Source organism: Solanum lycopersicum, chromosome 10, assembly GCF_036512215.1.
Source record: "Solanum lycopersicum chromosome 10, SLM_r2.1".
Taxonomy (NCBI): Eukaryota; Viridiplantae; Streptophyta; class Magnoliopsida; order Solanales; family Solanaceae; genus Solanum; species Solanum lycopersicum.
This window is the reverse complement of record NC_090809.1, coordinates 59,305,386-59,323,824: the sequence shown is the minus strand read 5'-3', so window position 1 is coordinate 59,323,824 and position 18,439 is coordinate 59,305,386. Positions and strand designations below refer to the sequence as shown.

Genomic DNA, 18,439 nt, shown 5'->3' with positions numbered 1-18,439 from the left:
ATATTATCCGTCTTATATAAAGAAACAATTTCAGTGTATCCTTTTATTTATAATCATTGAAATAAAAAAAATTAACGTATAAAGAAACGATTCATATAGTTATCTCCGACTAGTTGAATCGAGTAATAGTGACTTAGAACAATTAAAAAATTTGTTATATTAGTATCAGTAATATTAATATTTCAATATAAAAAATGGCAGTGGTAATAATTTCCTAATTTTACAATAAACAAAATTAAACACAACGGTAAGTTTTGGACAGTCCTTAATGGGCTTTATTACAGGAATAAGCCCAACTGTCTGATACTCAATCACGACCGTTCGATATAAAACTTTCATCCAACGGCTTAGATTGAACGAAAAAAATGAGACCGTTGGGAGTGAAGCGGCGATTTGTGAAGCTTCAAATAGGGTGTCTTTCTTCTTCATTTTCCCAAAATATTCAGAGAGGAAAAGCTTCAAAGTTTCTGTAAAAAATGGCTTCAAGAAATGTTCTTCAACACCAAAATAAAGGTGAAATCTTTGGGACTTTCTTTGTTATCTTTCAATTCTTTTTTCGGTTTTCGATTCAATAAGTTTTCTTGTTTTTTGTTCAAAAAATCCCAAATGGTAACACCCATGGATCTAATTTGGTTCAAAGATTTCACATTTCTGTATTGGGTGTTACAATTTCTTCTTTCTAAGTTCTTTTGTTATGTTTTTTGGGTTGGGTGTGTTAAAGATGCTTAGATTAAATATGTAAGCAAGATGTTGTTGGAGTGTAAACCTGATGAGAAATGAGGCCTACTTGATATTCTATAAATAGGTTTCTCATAATATATTCAGGATACAAATTTGTATCTTTTTGTGTTGTTTAGGGTTTGTTAATGGGTGAATCTATTGAAATGTTCATGGTAGATGGTAAATGATGTAACACTATCGAACTCTCATAAGTAGTTTCGAATGTTAATGGTGTTTTATTTTGTCAAGGACGGATCATAACTTAGCTAGATCTTGTCTTTGTGTTATTAAATTAACTTAATATGTGTTATAAATTGTGGTTATTGAGTGAAACCTCTTGTGTTTATGATAGATGGTTCAGTAAATGATGTTTAACACAATGAACTCTTTAAGTAGTATTGAATATTAATGGTGTTGGATTTGCAGGGATGGATTGTAACTTTAGCTTAGATCTTGTTTTTGTGTTACGAATTTCACTTAATATGTAGTAGTATATGTTCTACCCCGAATGATTTAAGTAAGCCTAAGAAGGGCTTCATAACTTATAAACTTAGGATCCTGGATGTTTGTTTGGTGTACTAAATATAAGTGTTTGTTATTGTTTAGGTGAGGTACTTGTCCCTGGTGTACTAAAGCAGAAAAAGAATATGGTAGCAGAAGGGAGAAACCGAAAGGCGCTTGGAGATATTGGGAATCTGGCTACAGGCTATGGAGCTGAAGGAAAGCCACTTCCTCAGGTATCTCGCCCCGTAACAAGGAGCTTTTGTGCACAATTGTTGGCAGCACCTCAAAATCAGAAGGTTATGACAATAAAGTCATAATCATATTTTAATTGCATTTCAATCTCAATGTGATGTTATGTACTAATGTGGCTTTTCTTGAACTGTTTGCAGAAATCTGTGGCTGTTAATGTAAAAGTAGCAAATGTTGCTAATGGAGCTCAAAAAGTACCTGTAGGAAGGAAGCCAGCTCAGAAGAAAGTCACAGTAAAGCCAAAACCTGAGGAGATTATTGAAATTAGTCCTGATACTCGAGAGAAACTAATGGAGAAGAAGATGCTTAGGAAGAAGCAGGCTGCTGAAGACATAACAAAGAAGAAATCAACTCTTACTTCAACCCTCACTGCTCGAAGCAAGGTTCAATATGCCTCTTTTGTTAATTGTGGAACATTATCTATATATAGAGGATTGTTTTGTGTTTTACATAATTGTCAGTTGTATAACTAGAGGAATGTCTGATGTTTTTGTCAACTTAATATAGGCTGCGTGTGGTCTGAGCAAGAAACCAAAGGAGCATATTGTGGACATTGATGCTGCAGATGTAAACAATGAATTGGCAGTTCTGGAATATGTTGAAGACATTTACAACTTCTACAAACTAGCCGAGGTATCCATCGTCTTGAACATGAGCTCATGTCGATTGCTGCTGTCTATATTTGTTTCTTGTTTACTAGTAATATTGTGATCAACTCAAATACTTGTGCTTTTTTGCAGACTGAGACAAGAGTTCATGATTACATTGATTCACAGCCTGAGATAAACGAAAAAATGAGAGCAATTCTGATTGATTGGTTAATTGAAGTCCACCACAAGTTTGAACTTAATCCAGAAACTCTTTACCTCACAATTAACATTGTTGATCGCTACCTTACTGTGGAGACTTCATCAAGAAGGGAATTGCAGTTGTTGGGCATTAGTGCCATGCTCATAGCCTCCAAATATGAAGAAATTTGGGCTCCTGAGGTATATTTCTAGATCTTATCGAATAATATTTTGATGTCTCTTACACCATATGAGCTGCTAATGACTAAGCTAACAATTTTCTGAATGTTCTAATTTGATTCTTCAGGTCAATGACTTCGTGTGCATCGCAGACAAAACTTACAGTCATGATCAGGTGTTAGCTATGGAGAAACAAATTCTTGGGAAACTGGAATGGTACCTAACAGTCCCAACACCTTACGTGTTCCTCGTGCGTTTCATCAAAGCTTCTCTGCCTGATTCAGAAGTAAGTCCTTTTAACATTCTTGGCTATATTATCTACTGTCTCAATGAGAGTTTATATTGTACTAACTTGAATCCCTTAAAAACCAGATGGAGAACATGGTATATTTTCTGGCTGAACTGGGATTGATGAATTATGCAACCATTATCTACTGTCCATCAATGATTGCTGCCTCAGCTGTCTATGCTGCTCGACACACTCTCAACCGAACCCCATTTTGGAATGGGACACTCAAGCTGCACACTGGTTTCTCAGAGTCTCAAGTAATAGAGTGCTCGAGGCAGTTAGTCAGCTATCACTCCGAGGCTGCAAATCACAAGCTTAAGGTGATTTACAAGAAGTACTCAAACTCTGAGAGAGGTGCTGTTGCATTACTACCTCCAGCCAAATCCCTGTTGACTGCATCATCATCATGATGCTAGCTGAAGCTGCCACAAATGCAATTAATACTACTGACTGGGAAGATGACTTAATATTTTTCTGTTTCCATCAATCAAGAATCCCCTTTTGTTGTTGCAGCACCCCCCTTTTATTTGGTTTCTATTAGTAGTACTACTTGAGCTCCAAGTAGTGTTGTGTAACCCATGAGAAATGGAAATTTGCTTGTTTTTTCCAATGGTCATCGCTGGACAAAAGATAATATTAACAAAAAAAGATAATGGTTGGTATTATTATAAGGTATTTGGAGGATAGATGTCTAATATGAGATCCACCTTAATGCCACCAAAGATAGTGAACTCCTGCTACAACTGCTCTGTTAAGTCAGTTGAGAGAATACCCAAACGGGTAGAGGGTTTTAAACTCTACCAGAGTGGTATTTGGACTGGCCCTCATATTAGACCTTACTAACCCCAAATATCCGTTCATTTGACTCTTCATGTTATAATAATCTCCCACCATCTTAGTACTCCCACCTGGGTTACAGGCCCTCGTTACTGAGCCCAGTGCTACTACTCTTCTTTTCTTACTTCTTTATACCATCAAAACACATCTTCCACAAACGATGTGGGACAATCCCTCTAAACCTATCATCTTTTTTTTTATTTAAATGAGGATAGAAACGTTGTTTTCGATAGATCATTGACTTAAAAAAATAATAATAAAGAACGTATGATATTTCATAGTTTTAGCGGAACTCTTACATTACAATATATGTTGCTCTTTTCTTTACCGATTATTATTATTAGTGTATCTAATAAACTCACTCGTATCTATAAAGTTTAAGCTTTGACTGTGATAATTGGATTAGCAATCATATAATAGGCTCTCGTTTCATTAGGGGTGGGCAAAAATCGAAACGATCAATAAACCGAACCAATAAAATGTTATTGGGTTATTGGGTTTTTTATGGGTTTAGAAAAAATAATGATTGGGTTATTGGGTCGGTTTTGATTTTTCCCATTGGGTTATTGGGTAAACCGATAACCCAATAAGACGATAGTTATGTACTACTTTACCCTTTCTCAATATTGAATATACATAATTTAATACATAAATAGATTCAATATTACCTTTTCAGGCTAAGTGATTTTTTGGTTCGGAAATTGGTGAGAACTTTGTTGATTATCTGGTGGACCAAGCAACTGTTCAAGATTGTCTCATTGAAATATTTTATTTTAGCTTTAATTCTAGTTCGTAATTGTAGGCGATAGCTTTTGCAAGTTTGTGAATGTTAGTAATTTGATCAACATTCAAAGTTTTCTATTATGTTTTGGCGGTAAGTTGGTAACATGTAATTATAACATACGTACCATTATATATTATTTGATCGACATTTTCTTATTGGGTTAATCGAAATCGAACCGATAACATCAAAAATCGATAAACCGATAAAAAAATTCTTATTGGTTTGTTATTGGGTTAGCATATTTTAAAACCGAAAACCGATAAACCATACCGATTATATGTAAAACCGAACCGAACCGACCGATGCACACCCCTACGTTTTATTAATAATAGTCTATCGGGAAAAACTTGTCTATTTTCACAAGATAAAAAAGATAAGGATATACACTATTCTCCTTATATCCTCATTTATGAGACTATATTGAGTATTTTGTTGTTATTATTATTTTCATTTCGTTTTATGTGGACTAAGTGCAAAATTTTAAAAAATATATACTTCCTTCGTCTCATTTTATGTGAGACCATTTCTTTTTTGGCCAGCCCCAAAAAGAATGTCACATTTTCTTAATGGTAAGTATCTAAATAATATTTTCTTTTTTATCCTTGTTGGTCCTATTTAATTTAAAAATAGTACTCCAACATATTTATGAGGAGAGAGAAAAATAAATCTATTTTTGAAGGGCAATTTGATAAATATTTCATTGCCTTCATTTATTTCTTAAACTCCGTGCTCGATCAAATATTGTCACATAAAATGGGACGAAAGAATATCCTTTTCTGAGGATAAAAACACAATTCCTGAAAAGTTGGGGACGAAAATAGCATTTTATTTTTGTGCTAAACCTCTGTAAAGGGTTTTAACAGCCATAGCAGCAGCAGCAAAAGAAGAAGAAAGAAAGAAAGAAAGAAGAAAAATTCACAATTTGTTTGATTAATAATCTCATTTTTTTGGTTAGCAATCTTTCAATTTTAGAAAAATGCCTTCAAAGAAGAAGAATCAGAAGTCAGCATCAAGGCTTTCACAGTCAGAACTTAGTAATACTTCATCGGATGTGGAATTTACTGAAGGGGAGCTTAAGTGTTGTCTTGAAGAAGCTTCGAGAAAGTTCCCTTCTTTGATTTCTGAAACAGATTTTATTGGTCGAATATCAGAAGATGCTGTGGAGACTGTGGATACCAAAGGCTGTAAAATTTGGCTTTCGGAGTCTTCCATGCTTGCTTCTTCTATTTCTCCTGGCTCCATTGTATCGGTAAATATGTTTTTTTCTTTCATCTCTGTAGTTTGCAATTAAAAAAAAACGATTTTTGTATTTCTATATGTATGTGTTATTTGCTAGCAGAGGCGGAGCCAAGCGTATCAATATATTAAGGAAGTCAAGGGGGTCAATATATAATACTCCCTCTGTCCCAATTTAAGTGTCTTGAGTTCGACTGGGTACAAAGTTTAATTTGTAGTTCTTTAAATTTTGCGGTCTTGAATTTGCCATGAAGCATGTTGGAACATAAAAGAGAATATTCTTACATAGCTATATAGTGTAGTTTCCTGGTGAAGGGGTGGCGCTGCCACTATTTACTAGTTGCTTATTAGGGGTTGCTGTGGTTGTTATAACTTAAACATACATTAAATTATATCTGTGTGTGTGTGTTTGCTGTTTATTGTAGGTATTTCAGGGGTTTGATGTGGTTCTAATGGAAAAAATTATAGCTGTGTGCGTGTGTTTTTGCTGTTTATTATAGGTATTTCAGGGGTTTGATGTGGTTCTAATGGAAAAAAGAATAGCTATGTGTGTGTGTGTGTGTTTTGCTGTTTATTGTAGGTGTTTTAGGGGTTTGATGTGGTTCTAACGGAAAAAATTATAGTTGTGTGTGTGTGTGTATGTGGTGGTTGTGCATATTATATGTAATACAAACACACACGCACACACACATATATCTGTGTGTGTGTTGGATTTTCTTTATTCGCTTTTGAACATTGAGAATATTGTTTGCTTTTTTCTCCTTTACTTTTGATTTACATCGAGTTGTTCTCTTTTCTCTTTGATCAGTTGATGTATGAATTTAATGTACAAAATTACATGTGTGTCTTGCTAACTGAATCCTTAATGTGAGATAAATTCTGCTTGTGCTTGAATTTAGTTAATAAACTTAATTTGTAACTAATTTATGTTTATATTTTTTTCTTCAATTATGACTTGAGCTCGAATTAAAATTTAAGGTGAACCTCTTTCAACTAAAGAATATATTCATGACAATCATTAAAAAAGAGCTGCTTTTAATTTCTCTTTCACGTCTGCTAAAGAAATTGTCCTATTGTGAAGATAATATTTGTCTTTCTTCCAGATAGATATTAAATAAGGAAAAAAGGAGCTCATAAAAAATCATACAATGTATTACTTAAGAAAATGTTTGAAATCTTTTTAGCTGGTTTTTGATTTGGGAAGGGGGTGTTTTCTAATGCAATGTGCTTTCTCAGGCTTTACACATATGCAACATAAGCTATAGTATGTAATTGCGCATATACCATTGCTTTCTTATCAATTTTCAATCTTCCTTGAAGTTAAACATTTATTGGTGTCAAACTTTGATCTTATGTTACTTTTTAATGCTAACAGGTATCCCTTGCTTCTTTGAAGAAATATGAAAGTAACTTCCCTCTTAGCTCATTAGCAGATGAGTGTGCAAGGCATTTTGGGCTTGATTGTACAGAAAATGTGGATCATGAAGCAGGAAATTTCTTTGCTCTTGCGTCTGTTTTCCCATCTTGTAAGGTTTGGATGCAAATATTTGTTTTGTTTTTCCTTTTCGGCTGTTTCTTTGCTGTCCAATTCCAGTGACTTAATTTTGACAAATAAGCATATAAAGCTGGAAATTGCTTTAAATGTTTTTTTTTTTGATAATCTAAAAACTTTTCTTACAAGTTATGAAATTTTTTATTACTGGCACTGATGTTGGCTTATTATCAATTTTGAAGAGAGGTATTGTTGTATTCTTACCAGACGGTAGAATTTTGCATTGACTTGACATTCATCTCTTTGCAGGTTTTAAAAAATGGAGCACGATTATCTTCAAGTCTCTCATGGAGTATGGGTTATCCTGCTTCGGGTAGGATTGTTTTTGTTCACCCTATTCGTGATCATACCATAAGGAGTATTGCACGTGGAAGCAATCAATCGTCCAATGGTAAAGTTAGTTCCCTTTTGGTTAGTAACTCTGAGGAGCTATCTTTGTTGCTGGTATCTCGTAATGGAGTACCACCATTGAACAGCTTCGTATCCTCTCAATATTCAATAACTGAAACAAGAAATGGTCGAGGTGAGACTATGGCAGGTTCATCTACTCGGACTCCATTACACTCTCGTTCTAGACTTAATTCTCCTAGCACCAGGGAGTTCAATACACCCAAGGATCAAGAGTCAGTGTCGATCTCTTCTGATGCCGGTGACACAACTACTGAAATATTCAACATAAGAGAAGTTTTGGTGAATGACCAGTCCAAAAAACTTATACAAACCTGTACAGCGTCGTGGTTGTGTTCTCGCATTTTACTATCTGGAAATCTTGTCATTGTCCCACTGCTTTCAAGGCTGTGTTTTTTCCAGGTTACAGGTGCTTCTCCTCCACAAAGTTTCGGGGACTATGGTAATGTTGCTTTCTCTGTAGATCACAAAACAAAAGTATTTCTACATTTACCCCAGGACACTGAAGTGGGAACTCCAATAACAAGCTTATCACCATCAGACCTTGAACTTAGAAATATGAACAATAAGGATGGAGTTGACTACGCAAAATTGGGTGGTCTTTCTGAAGAATTTGCAGTTCTAATGGACATAATAATATCGTCGGCTGTGAAGGGTACAATGGCTAGGTACACTCTTTTTCTTATGTAAATGTCAGTTTTTCTCTAAAAGCATGTAACTTTTGTTATTATGGCAAAATTATCTTTAGAAAAATAGGGATCATCTTGCTTTCTTGGTATGAAAAGTTGGTTATGTAGGCTTACAATCTTTTCTTGGTTGTTCCAATCGGGCCAAATAATGGATTAGCCTATTTTAGAAGTTTGTTTGATCTTAATTTCCTCTCAACCACCTTGCTCCACTGCTCCTTTCTCCTGCTATAATGCCATATGGAGTATGAACTTATGTATATGCAATTTTTCCTTTAAAAAATGGTTAAATTCTTAACGCTTGATATCGTTCCTGTCAGATTTACCTTTGTTGCAGCACATTGTTAATAGCATTAATATATTTTCACAACTCCTGCCAAAATTTTATTAAGGACCTTTCCCTTTTCCTTTATTGGGTCAGGAGTAGCTTGGTCCCTAGGATATTCCTTGGAATTTCTGAAGGCAAATGTATATCTCTTATTCAGGAAATCGGCTTTTACTTTCTGGGGATGTTGTCTGTTTTGCACTGCTAATGAACTACCTATTACACCAATATAGTAAAATCAGTCAATGTAAAAAATGTCTACTTTCTGTATCATATGTTAATGTTCAGTTGTCAATATTTCAGCATGGGTTTACGACCTACAAAGGGAGTACTTCTTCATGGGCCACCTGGGACTGGAAAGACTGCTTTGGCACGATTATGTGCCCATAAAGCTGGTGTAAACCTATTCTCTGTCAATGGGCCTGAAGTAATTAGTCAATATTATGGTGAAAGTGAACGAGCATTGAACGAGGTGTTTGATTCAGCGAGTCAAGCAGCTCCTGCCGTGGTTTGCTTCCTCATTTTTTAATCCAGTTTAGATATCTTCTGTTTTAGAAATAAACTAGCTTGTGTCAGGTCATGGTTGCTGCTATATGTAGGCTTTCTAATTTCGAGTGTCAACTAATTAAGTTTTAATGACCCAGAGCCTTTTTTCATTGTAGGTCTTCATTGATGAGTTGGACGCCATTGCGCCTGCTCGTAAAGATGCAGGTGAAGAGCTTTCTCAAAGAATGGTAGCTACATTATTAAACTTGATGGATGGAATAAGAAGAGCTGATGGTGTGCTTGTTATTGCTGCAACCAATCGACCTGACAGTGTTGAACCAGCTCTTAGACGACCTGGAAGACTTGACAGGGAAATTGAAATAGGTCACTACAGAATCCTATCACTTTTTGTTATCAGACTTCATTATAACAACAAATGACTTGGATATCTACTGCAAATTACTGGAGGCTCATACAATAATTCAATATTTCTCAGGGTTTATCATTACTGCTGTTACTCTTCATATTCTTGTTGTGAGTTAACTGAACGTAGAGTCATCATGAGATCTTTGACTTATGCCATGTGCTTGAAAGTTGAAATCAACTCCCCCCCCCCCCCTCTTTTCTTTTTATATATATAGTGCTTTTGATGTGATATGTGAACCTTTCTCATTTCATGGAAAAATATGTTTAGGCGTACCATCTGCCAGACAACGGTTTGAAATACTAGAGACATTGCTTGGTGAAATGGAACATGCTCTTTTGGACAAGGATGTTCACGACCTTGCAACAGCTACACATGGTTTCGTGGGCGCTGACCTAGCTGCTTTGTGTAATGAAGCGGCTTTGAATTGTCTTCGTGAACATGTCGAGTCAAAAACATGCTTTGGAAATACTCAATATAAACCTTCAATGCCATCATATGATGCATGCCTTGGCAGGAATGGTACCCATTGCTTACAAGACAATGAAGACCTTTCTTCTAATGGTGATTTCGAGGGGGCATCCTCATCTATTTCAGAAGCATGTATTTCATCAGATATCCCAAGAAACTTCAGCCGCGTAGCACAAACAGACACCCTTAGGATCACTTTTAAAGATTTTGAAAGGGCTAGAATGAAAATAAGGCCAAGTGCCATGAGAGAGGTATATTTTACCTTGTTAATAGTTTTTTTGTTGTTAAGCATTGTTGGAAATTTAAGGTGGGTGATGTCATCTAATATTGATTTGCTGGTCACATTCAGATATTTGTATGATGACAAGTTTCAGAGCGGGCTATTTCTTATATGGTGTTTGATCATCATGCTTGTAGTTTTGGGATTGACCCTAATCAAATTGCATTGTTGAGTCATTTTTTGTAACGGATCAAGTTTTTAACATGCCTTTGACTGATCTAGTGCAGCTGGTTATGATCTAAGGTTGATCATGGATGCTTATATTTGTGCTTTATTTTTCATTTGAAGTTCCCAGTACCTGTTGTTTCAACTGAGTTGCATAAGGACCATATGTAGACATCTGGAATTGCAGTCTTTACTGAACTGAAATATCTCTTCTTAATATCAGGTTATACTTGAGGTTCCAAAGGTAAACTGGGATGATGTCGGAGGGCAGAGGGAGGTTAAGATGCAACTTATAGAAGCTGTTGAATGGCCTCAAAAACACCAGGAGGCTTTCAACCGCATTGGCACTCGTCCTCCTACTGGAGTTTTGATGTTTGGTCCTCCAGGATGCAGCAAAACATTGTTAGCTCGTGCAGTTGCTTCTGAAGCAGGGTTGAACTTTCTTGCGGTGAAGGGCCCTGAGCTTTACAGCAAGTGGGTGGGTGAATCAGAAAAAGCTGTTAGGACACTATTTGCAAAGGCTAGAGCGAATTCTCCTTCAATTATATTTTTTGATGAAATAGATGGCCTTGCTGTTGTACGTGGCAAAGAAAGTGATGGGATTTCTGTGTCAGATCGGGTCATGAGTCAACTTCTTATTGAATTAGATGGTGAGTGTTCCACACTTAAAAGGACTTCTCAGCTTTTCTACATTTGAAGTCTTTTCAAGAACATTAGTGGTCATTATACTCCAATCTTGTTTTTCTTAGGTAAGTAAGTTTAGTTCGTGGCCATTTGACTAAGCATATTCTTGTCATGAAACCCGATGACCGTGCTGTCAAGCTCCACTGCAAAATTTAAAGGGATACAAAATTATGCTTTTCATGGGGTCAGGAAGAAACTTCTAAGATAAATGAATCAAGAACATCATATACTGAACTCCCTACTTTTTTCATGGGTCTGGAAAGATCTTCTAAATTTGATTAGTCAAGAACAATGCCAAATACAAGGCACTGCGTCTCTTCTTGTGATACCATCTTTCTCCATATGCTGCTATAGTTTTGATGTTAAAAAAAGGGTATGTTTTGTGTTAGGTATAAACTACCTGTTTAGGGTGGTGAGTTTCAGCAGGGTTGAATCCAAAGTAACATTAAGTGCAACTATCACACATTGGTATGTATTCAAGATGCAAACATTCAGTTTTTAGAAGGCTTTTATTGATTTTTAAAGGCGGGTCCTCATTATGTAACTACACAAAAGTCATACACATTCAACATGGGTATAACAATGCAAAAAGAGTGTACAACATAGTTTTTAAGTCTTTTTGATCAGTGAGTGAGTTCCAGTCTTTATTCATGTCAGAAGGAGGTACTTACGGATGTCTTGTTAATAACCGGAGGAATGATGTAGTGCAGACTACAAGAGTGATTTGGTTGTAGAGTGATATTGCTGTCTAGAGATGTAGTTTCTTGAACTTTTTGTTGTTTAAAATCAATCCTAAAGGAACAGAACATGAGATGCTTATCTCCACATTGAATCTGAGACACTAATCTGTATACCTAGTGTAAGCTATGACACTAGGTATACAAAGCCAATTTTTTTGTAAGCTAATCTGTATAATTTCTAGATATGCGGGAATATAAAGCAGTGACATGCTTAAGCATTCTTGCTTGACGATCGCTGATGTATATTTGGGGTTAAGGTGAAGTGCCCCCCCACCCCACCCCCACCCCCTTTTGTTGTGCTTCTACATGATTTATATATACATTGCCAGGATCACAATCCTGGAAATTTGAATTTTAAAAAACTCTCAAGACACTACAGGGTAGCTTGGTGAAGGGAAAGGTAATGACATCTCATTATGTGGTTTCCTTTTACTTGACTGAAGATTGTGAGTTCTTTAATAAAATGCCTGGGACTACCCGTAGTCTATGGCTTATTTTAATTTGTTGAACTAGGGTCCTAACTTGGCAAAGCAGTTCAAAATTGTCTCAGTTTTGTTATGTATGAGGAACCTCTTGATTGTCAAAGTTTCTAATTGGCTTAAGCTGTAATTTTATAATTTTTTTTGGTTAAAGGTTTACATCAGAGAGTTAATGTCACTGTTATTGCTGCAACAAATCGTCCAGACAAGATTGACCCTGCTCTTCTAAGACCAGGTGAAATCCGTTATTCCTCCTTTCATGTTGCCTTGGTGGCTGCTGCTACCTATTCCTTGCATAAAATCTGCTAGAGCTACTTAAAGATAGTGCTATTTTTGTTAGGACGTTTTGATAGATTGCTGTACGTTGGACCTCCAGATGAAAAAGACAGGGAGGCAATATTCCATATACATTTGAAGAAGATGCCATGCAGTTCTGACATATGCGTTGAAGAGCTAGCTCGGCTAACCAGTGGCTGTACTGGTGCTGACATATCGCTGATATGTCGTGAAGCAGCTATTGCAGCTATTGAAGTAAATTCACTCTTCAATTTAGCTGTGTATTTATACATCTCTCCACCCCTAACCCGTCCCCTCTTCTTGTGTATGCATATAATTCTTTGTCCTAACCTTCTTGGTATCAGGAAAGCCTTGATGCATCTGAAATAACAATGGAACATCTGAAGGCCGCCATTAGGCAAGTGCCTCCATCTGAAGTGCATTCGTACCAGGAGTTGTCAAATAGGTTTCAGAGGCTTGTGCACTCAGACCCTGTGAAAGATGATTAGTGTCATCAATGGAACATTACAGTTAATGACTTTTGGCGCAGGAGGTAAATCTATCTATATAAGTATACTATAAAGTTCTGATGAGGCTTTAGTAGCTTTTTATTTCTTGGTGGAAGAGATGATATAAAAAGCTGCTACGTAATTCAAGAAAAGCTATAAAACATTGATAAAAAGATATGTACGCAATATATAGTTCAGTAACATTCTTAAATTCAGGATATGGATATTGATAAAAAGATATTTTAACGGATATGCTTGTGTATGTACGCAATGTATAGTTCAGTAACATTCTTATCATACAAAATCACTGCTTATAGCTAGCCCAAAATAGACGCAGAAGACATTTATCGGTTTGAAATCATTCTTCGAATCAAGGGCTGTTTTTTAAGCTTTACTAAATTTGTCCATACTGCTTTTGTAGTGATATCTCATAGTATGAGTTCCGTGTCTAGGAGATTCATGTGTCTTTATACACAAGTAATCATGAACATAAACTTTTCACCCTTAAGCATGATTTTGATCAATTGTGGTGTTTGTTTGATTACTGCTATCAGGTTAAACATTCAAGTCTTCTTTGCACAAATGGATGTTGTTGCCATAATTTACACATCTTCCATGTTAGTTCCAGAAATCTACTGCAAAAACATATATGCAGTAGATCTCACACACACTAATTATCTAAGATGCATCATGAGGAAGTCTATTCCATATAGTGAGAGCTACTACTTCTCATGGAAGCTTTCATCAGCAGGGCCAGAATGAGTGTTTCTACTGGTTAATTTCAACTATTTGATTCCATCAATGAACTGAGTAACAGCTATTCAGTGGAGTAATGTTTCACAAACTGAAACTTTATTATTCTGATCCTTCGACGAGTTGTTTCCAATCACATGAAATGTTTATTTATGATGGTGATATTAAGAAGATATCAAGGTAGCTCCAGTATGGATACTTCTGGTGTTAAACTGAAGATTGCACTCTATGGATTGGTTATGTGTTAAAAGAAGTACATGGTATTTTGTGTATTATGCATAAACCTAACTTGTAACCTATATAGAACTATTGTAGGTATACATCATCTTTCTTATTGAATACAACCTTTGACATCCTCTTATGTGTATACCAAATCACATTCTAGCAATTATTGATTGGTGAGTACTTTCTTTTGGACTGAGAGTTCATCGGAAACAATCTGCGGTCGGATATAAACTATGCATCAATCATGTTTTTATCTTCTTTATATAGAAATTATAACACACTCAAATATGCAATAGAGCATATTATAAACTTCAAATGGGGTCATCTGTCCACTTTCCTTTTCTTTCATTGGACTTCATCTTCTTCTTCTCTCTCCTTTCCCTTTTAATATTAATTTATATTTGGGAAAGTGTTTCTCTCTTTCCATTTGATAATTTTTTTTAATTTCCTCTATCCAATCATATAATATGTGTACAACCTCATCTAATGTTTCTATGACAATGTACCAAATACTATTTTTTCTAAAAGAGAATCTTTGTGACCTTTGACTTAGAGCTGTAAATGCACCTTTCCATAGCCACCTCATCAAATTTCATTGGTGTCACAAGCATTATAAAGTTGTTATCAGATAAAATGATAACTTAATAAACAAAACTCTGAAGATTAGTACTTAACTAAATAGTATTAATGTTAATTATCTTATCATAAGTAAGTGAGTTAGCACAAATTATGTCATCATAAGTTTGGTTAAAACACTATTGTGAGTGTATAATTTATAATTTTTTCATCACATAACCCCACCCCCACCCCCAACTCTACTAACTAGCCTATGAGCTTATGACCCCACCTAGCTTCACATCCACATGGCTCCTAATAAAACTCCATAAAAAATCTTAAGAAAAAGCATCTTTAACAGTAACATAATATAAAGACAAAAGGAGTAAAAACACACCTCAATTTTGGTGAATCTATCAGTTACACACATTTTCGTTGAACTATTTAAAATTGAAATTATTAAACTGACATACGGTAAAAAGATTTTTTAAAAAAAATAATATCTTTTTTTTTTTGGTTTCTTTACTGTATTTTTTAGTTGACATTTTTTATGCCATGAATATATTTCCCTTTTTTGTCTTCTTATTTTTTTCCTTTTAATTTCTCACCACAATATCATTATCGATGCTCAAATTTAAATCTTACTTTATAACATTTCACCGAAAAATCAAGGTTATTAGTGACTTTGTTTTAAACATATTCCATTCACTTCCAGTTATCTTGGTAGAAATTTGCTCCTCGCTTAAAGTCAAATATGTTTCGATTGAAATAACAAAAGAGATAATGAAAAACTAAAAATAATGAAACATATTTAATACTTTCATACCAATTTTTATTTTAAGATGGATATTTATTCAGATTATAATACTTTCACAGAGAAAAGATATATAACTAATAATTTCCCCATAATTGTAAATATGTTTTTGTGCCTTTTTTTCCTCTAATAAAAAGCTGAAAAAGAAAGAAGATCCACCTCGAACACCCCTCCACAAAACTCTTTCTCCATTCTCCCCACTATCCATAAAAAAAAAAATCATTTTTTTCCCTCTTACCTTCAATACCCAGAAATCAAGATTCTTCAGTAAGAGGGAGTTGGGTGATAAAGACAAACACCCATCTCAAAAAAAATCTCATCTTTCAATTTGTACACTTGTCTTTTTCCAACCCCATATCTTGTTTATCACCTGGTTTGTTTAGATTCTTTTGTCAATCTTTAAGTTGAGATAAAAAGGAGAGATCTTTATTATCTTTTTTTTTTTGTTTTGTTTTTCTTTCCTTTTTGATGGTTTAAGTTATAGTCTTTTTATTAGTTCTAAGTAGTAATCCAAGTGGTAACTTGTTATGATTCAGGTTCATCTGTTAACCAAGTTGGAGTTGGAGTCATAAAGATTAGATCTTGTTGGGGTTTTAAGGAAGATGAGGATCGGGGGATTTTAGTAGCTTAGTTTGGTTGGCTTAAAAGGGTTTTGATTCATCAGGTTCCTTAACCCCCAAATAAGGAAGGATGAGGGAAGAAGATTCAAATTGGTTTGCTAAGTGGGAAGAAGAATTGCCTAAACCAGAAGAGTTAATGCCTTTATCTCAAACCCTTATAACACCGGATCTTGCGATAGCTTTTGATATTCCAAACCCCACAAGCCCAAATCCTCAGAGCAAACAGCAGCAGACTCCTCATGTTCAATCTTCTCAGCCAAATTCATCAGCTGAATTTGAGTCTACTGAGCTGAATGGGGGAGGAGGGGGAGATGAACCAGCTAGGACATTGAAAAGGCCACGTCTTGTGTGGACACCACAGCTACACAAGAGGTTTGTGGATGCAGTTGCTCATTTGGGGATCAAGAATGCTGTCCCTAAGACTATAATGCAACTGATGAGTGTAGATGGATTAACACGCGAAAATGTTGCGAGTCATTTGCAAAAGTATAGGCTTTATTTGAAACGTATGCAAGGTCTTTCTAACAGTGGAAGTGGTGGGAGTAATGCTCAGTCTTTATCAGGGGCAGGTGTTGATCCAGCAATGGATAATTTGTTTGCTAGTTCACCTGTTCCAGCACATTTTCTACATCCAGGGAGAGGTAATTCTGACCATTTCATGCCGTTTGTGCCAGTGACACCGATGCCGCATCACCATCATATGGGAGTGGTTGTTGGACACCATCCACAAGTTCAACAGCAGTATAGGCAATTTGGTTCTCCGGCGAATGGACATTTTGAGCATCCTTTTCTGTCTAGGCAATCACAGCAGCAGGTTCAGAGGATGGGGACATCTGTGCATAATGGTAGTCCTGTGGTGTCATCTTATGTGGAGGATGTGGATTCAGCCACCGCCGTCAATGGGAGGAAGGTCCTTACACTGTTTCCAACAGGGGAAGATTGATATCAGGGTAACTGTTGATTTTTAGCCTTTTATAAATCCTGTTAATTTGACTTCTATGTATTCTAGAATTTGAGTTAAATAACATTTGCGCTTTGTGTTAGTACCCTTTATTGGATTAATGATGCTTTAGTGTTAATATCTATATGGAGTTGTCGATATGGTCTTCAACTCTTAATGGAACTGTGAATCCCCTTTTATAAGAATTTGGGTTTAGTGTCGGTTTTGAAACTGTTCAGTTAGATGAATTCTACTATTGTAATTAAGTTGTGATGAGTTTGACTTGTTTAATTGTCCCTTACGTTTACATTTGCCACGCTGGAACACCGAAGTAAATTTGTCGCTGTTGGTTTGGGGAGAATTGAGTTTATTTTCCCCCCTCTGAAATGCCAAAATAAGACTTCCTTGCTACTCGTAGTAGTAAACTCGTCAAGTCCACGTGCCTTGTGAAGTTTGTTTTTAATGGTTTACTATATGTTGAAGGACTTCTCTTATATGGTATTAGCTCCTTCCCATCTGTTTTTCCTTGTGTGTTGAAAACTTTACCTTCTCTTGTTTTCTCCGTTGTTCGTGTTTGTCTGAATCCTCATTCCTTTTTCTAATTGGGATGGAAGTTCATCCTCACAATAAGAGGTTGATTAATTCTATTGAATGACAACTACTACAACAACAAGAACGGCATATCCAGTATAGTCTGACAAGTGGGGTAGAGAGGTTGTTTCCAATAGACGCTCGGCTCAAGAAATAGAATCAATCGCAAGTCAATCTACTAAATGAGTACTCCAGTGGCTAGAACCACAAAAGAATTATGTGTGCAACCATGCATGAATTGTATTTCTTTGCCTCTTAAAACATACTTGGCCTATTGGACTTGCTCATCTGAGATAGAGAAAGAAGGATCGTATGAAACCTTTATTCGACTTGATTAACTAGTTGAGTGTCACTGCTATTACTTTGTTCCTGCTCTTTGTTATACTGATCTGAGGAAATTTATCATCTGTGTGTGATTTCTTTTCTTTTTAAAAATAAAAAATTGAAGTAATCCTCACTGGCCATGTGTGGTTCTGGCTGTATTTTAGTTTACTATAATATCTGTTCAGACTTTCAAGATAACTAAATCTAGATTAAATTTTATAATTATATGCAAATTGCAAATAGTTCAATAACCTTCCAACTTTCTGTGAAGTTCTTTCTTGGACTTGGTAACTGTCCCTTCCATTTTTATTTGCTATGCTGAGGTGTGTTTTTAGGGAGAATGAGCTCATCTCCCTTTTAAAAATCTATCAGTTTTCTTGCTTTTTCCATCGTTTGTGTTTTGTCAAAATCCTCGCTCCTGATCTTTACTCTGGAAGTGGGATGGAGGTTCATCCTCCACATTAACGGATTTTCTCTGCTAACCTTCGTTCTATTGAATGTCTCAGCACTAAAATCATATGTGAATCAATCTTCTAAATAAGTGC

At 35.6% G+C, this 18,439-nt stretch overlaps 3 protein-coding genes across 7 annotated transcripts; all 3 read left to right on the top strand.

Moving 5' to 3' along the window:
- The first annotated feature begins 365 nt into the window (after positions 1 to 365).
- Positions 366 to 3,340, top strand: LOC543730 (G2/mitotic-specific cyclin S13-7). 2 transcript variants are annotated; one of them, XM_004249080.5, is made up of 7 exons: positions 366 to 513; positions 1,327 to 1,457; positions 1,614 to 1,856; positions 1,981 to 2,106; positions 2,214 to 2,462; positions 2,569 to 2,727; positions 2,814 to 3,340. In XM_004249080.5, exons 1-7 carry the CDS (start codon positions 477 to 479, stop codon positions 3,138 to 3,140), a joined length of 1,272 nt encoding a protein of 423 aa, XP_004249128.1. In that variant the 5' UTR covers positions 366 to 476; the 3' UTR covers positions 3,141 to 3,340. The 2 variants fall into 2 exon arrangements, with proteins under 2 accessions (XP_004249128.1, XP_004249127.1); XM_004249079.5 differs by having other exon boundaries at positions 1,327 to 1,520.
- Positions 3,341 to 5,157: 1,817 nt separating this feature from the next.
- LOC101264384 (calmodulin-interacting protein 111-like) lies at positions 5,158 to 14,242 on the top strand. Of its 4 annotated transcripts, none has more exons than XR_003243929.2 (11): positions 5,158 to 5,600; positions 6,963 to 7,118; positions 7,389 to 8,215; positions 8,862 to 9,066; positions 9,221 to 9,428; positions 9,739 to 10,190; positions 10,608 to 11,034; positions 12,442 to 12,522; positions 12,641 to 12,818; positions 12,929 to 13,116; positions 13,627 to 14,242. XR_003243929.2 is itself a non-coding variant. In XM_010329446.4 (11 exons), the coding sequence occupies exons 2-10, from the start codon at positions 7,021 to 7,023 to the stop codon at positions 13,070 to 13,072; spliced, it is 2,628 nt and encodes an 875-aa protein (XP_010327748.1). In that variant the 5' UTR covers positions 5,158 to 5,600; positions 6,963 to 7,020; the 3' UTR covers positions 13,073 to 13,116; positions 13,627 to 14,242. The 4 variants fall into 4 exon arrangements, 2 of the variants coding, with proteins under 2 accessions (XP_010327748.1, XP_010327746.1); XR_011211921.1 differs by having other exon boundaries at positions 11,134 to 12,522; positions 12,628 to 12,818; XM_010329446.4 differs by having other exon boundaries at positions 6,963 to 7,113; positions 12,628 to 12,818.
- Positions 14,243 to 15,522: 1,280 nt separating this feature from the next.
- Positions 15,523 to 17,082, top strand: LOC101265183 (transcription factor MYBC1). The gene is made up of 2 exons (XM_004249078.5): positions 15,523 to 15,792; positions 15,956 to 17,082. Exon 2 carries the CDS (start codon positions 16,110 to 16,112, stop codon positions 16,980 to 16,982), a length of 873 nt encoding a protein of 290 aa, XP_004249126.1. The 5' UTR covers positions 15,523 to 15,792; positions 15,956 to 16,109; the 3' UTR covers positions 16,983 to 17,082.
- Positions 17,083 to 18,439: the final 1,357 nt, after the last annotated feature.

What these genes read in the sequence shown, in the direction of transcription:
- LOC543730 (XM_004249079.5), top strand. Translation starts at nt 477, where the DNA reads ATGGCTTCAAGAAATGTTCTTCAACACCAAAATAAAG. An exon ending in AAGAAATTTGGGCTCCTGAG is followed by an intron (nt 2,463 to 2,568) that starts GTATATTTCTAG and finishes TTGATTCTTCAG; the next exon opens with GTCAATGACTTCGTGTGCAT. An exon ending in CTTCTCTGCCTGATTCAGAA is followed by an intron (nt 2,728 to 2,813) that starts GTAAGTCCTTTT and finishes CTTAAAAACCAG; the next exon opens with ATGGAGAACATGGTATATTT.
- LOC101264384 (XM_010329444.4), top strand. Translation starts at nt 5,328, where the DNA reads ATGCCTTCAAAGAAGAAGAATCAGAAGTCAGCATCAAGGCTTTCACAG. An exon ending in GGCCAAGTGCCATGAGAGAG is followed by an intron (nt 10,191 to 10,607) that starts GTATATTTTACC and finishes TCTTAATATCAG; the next exon opens with GTTATACTTGAGGTTCCAAA. An exon ending in CCCTGCTCTTCTAAGACCAG is followed by an intron (nt 12,523 to 12,627) that starts GTGAAATCCGTT and finishes TATTTTTGTTAG; the next exon opens with GACGTTTTGATAGATTGCTG.
- LOC101265183 (XM_004249078.5), top strand. Translation starts at nt 16,110, where the DNA reads ATGAGGGAAGAAGATTCAAATTGGTTTGCTAAGTGGGAAGAAGAATTG.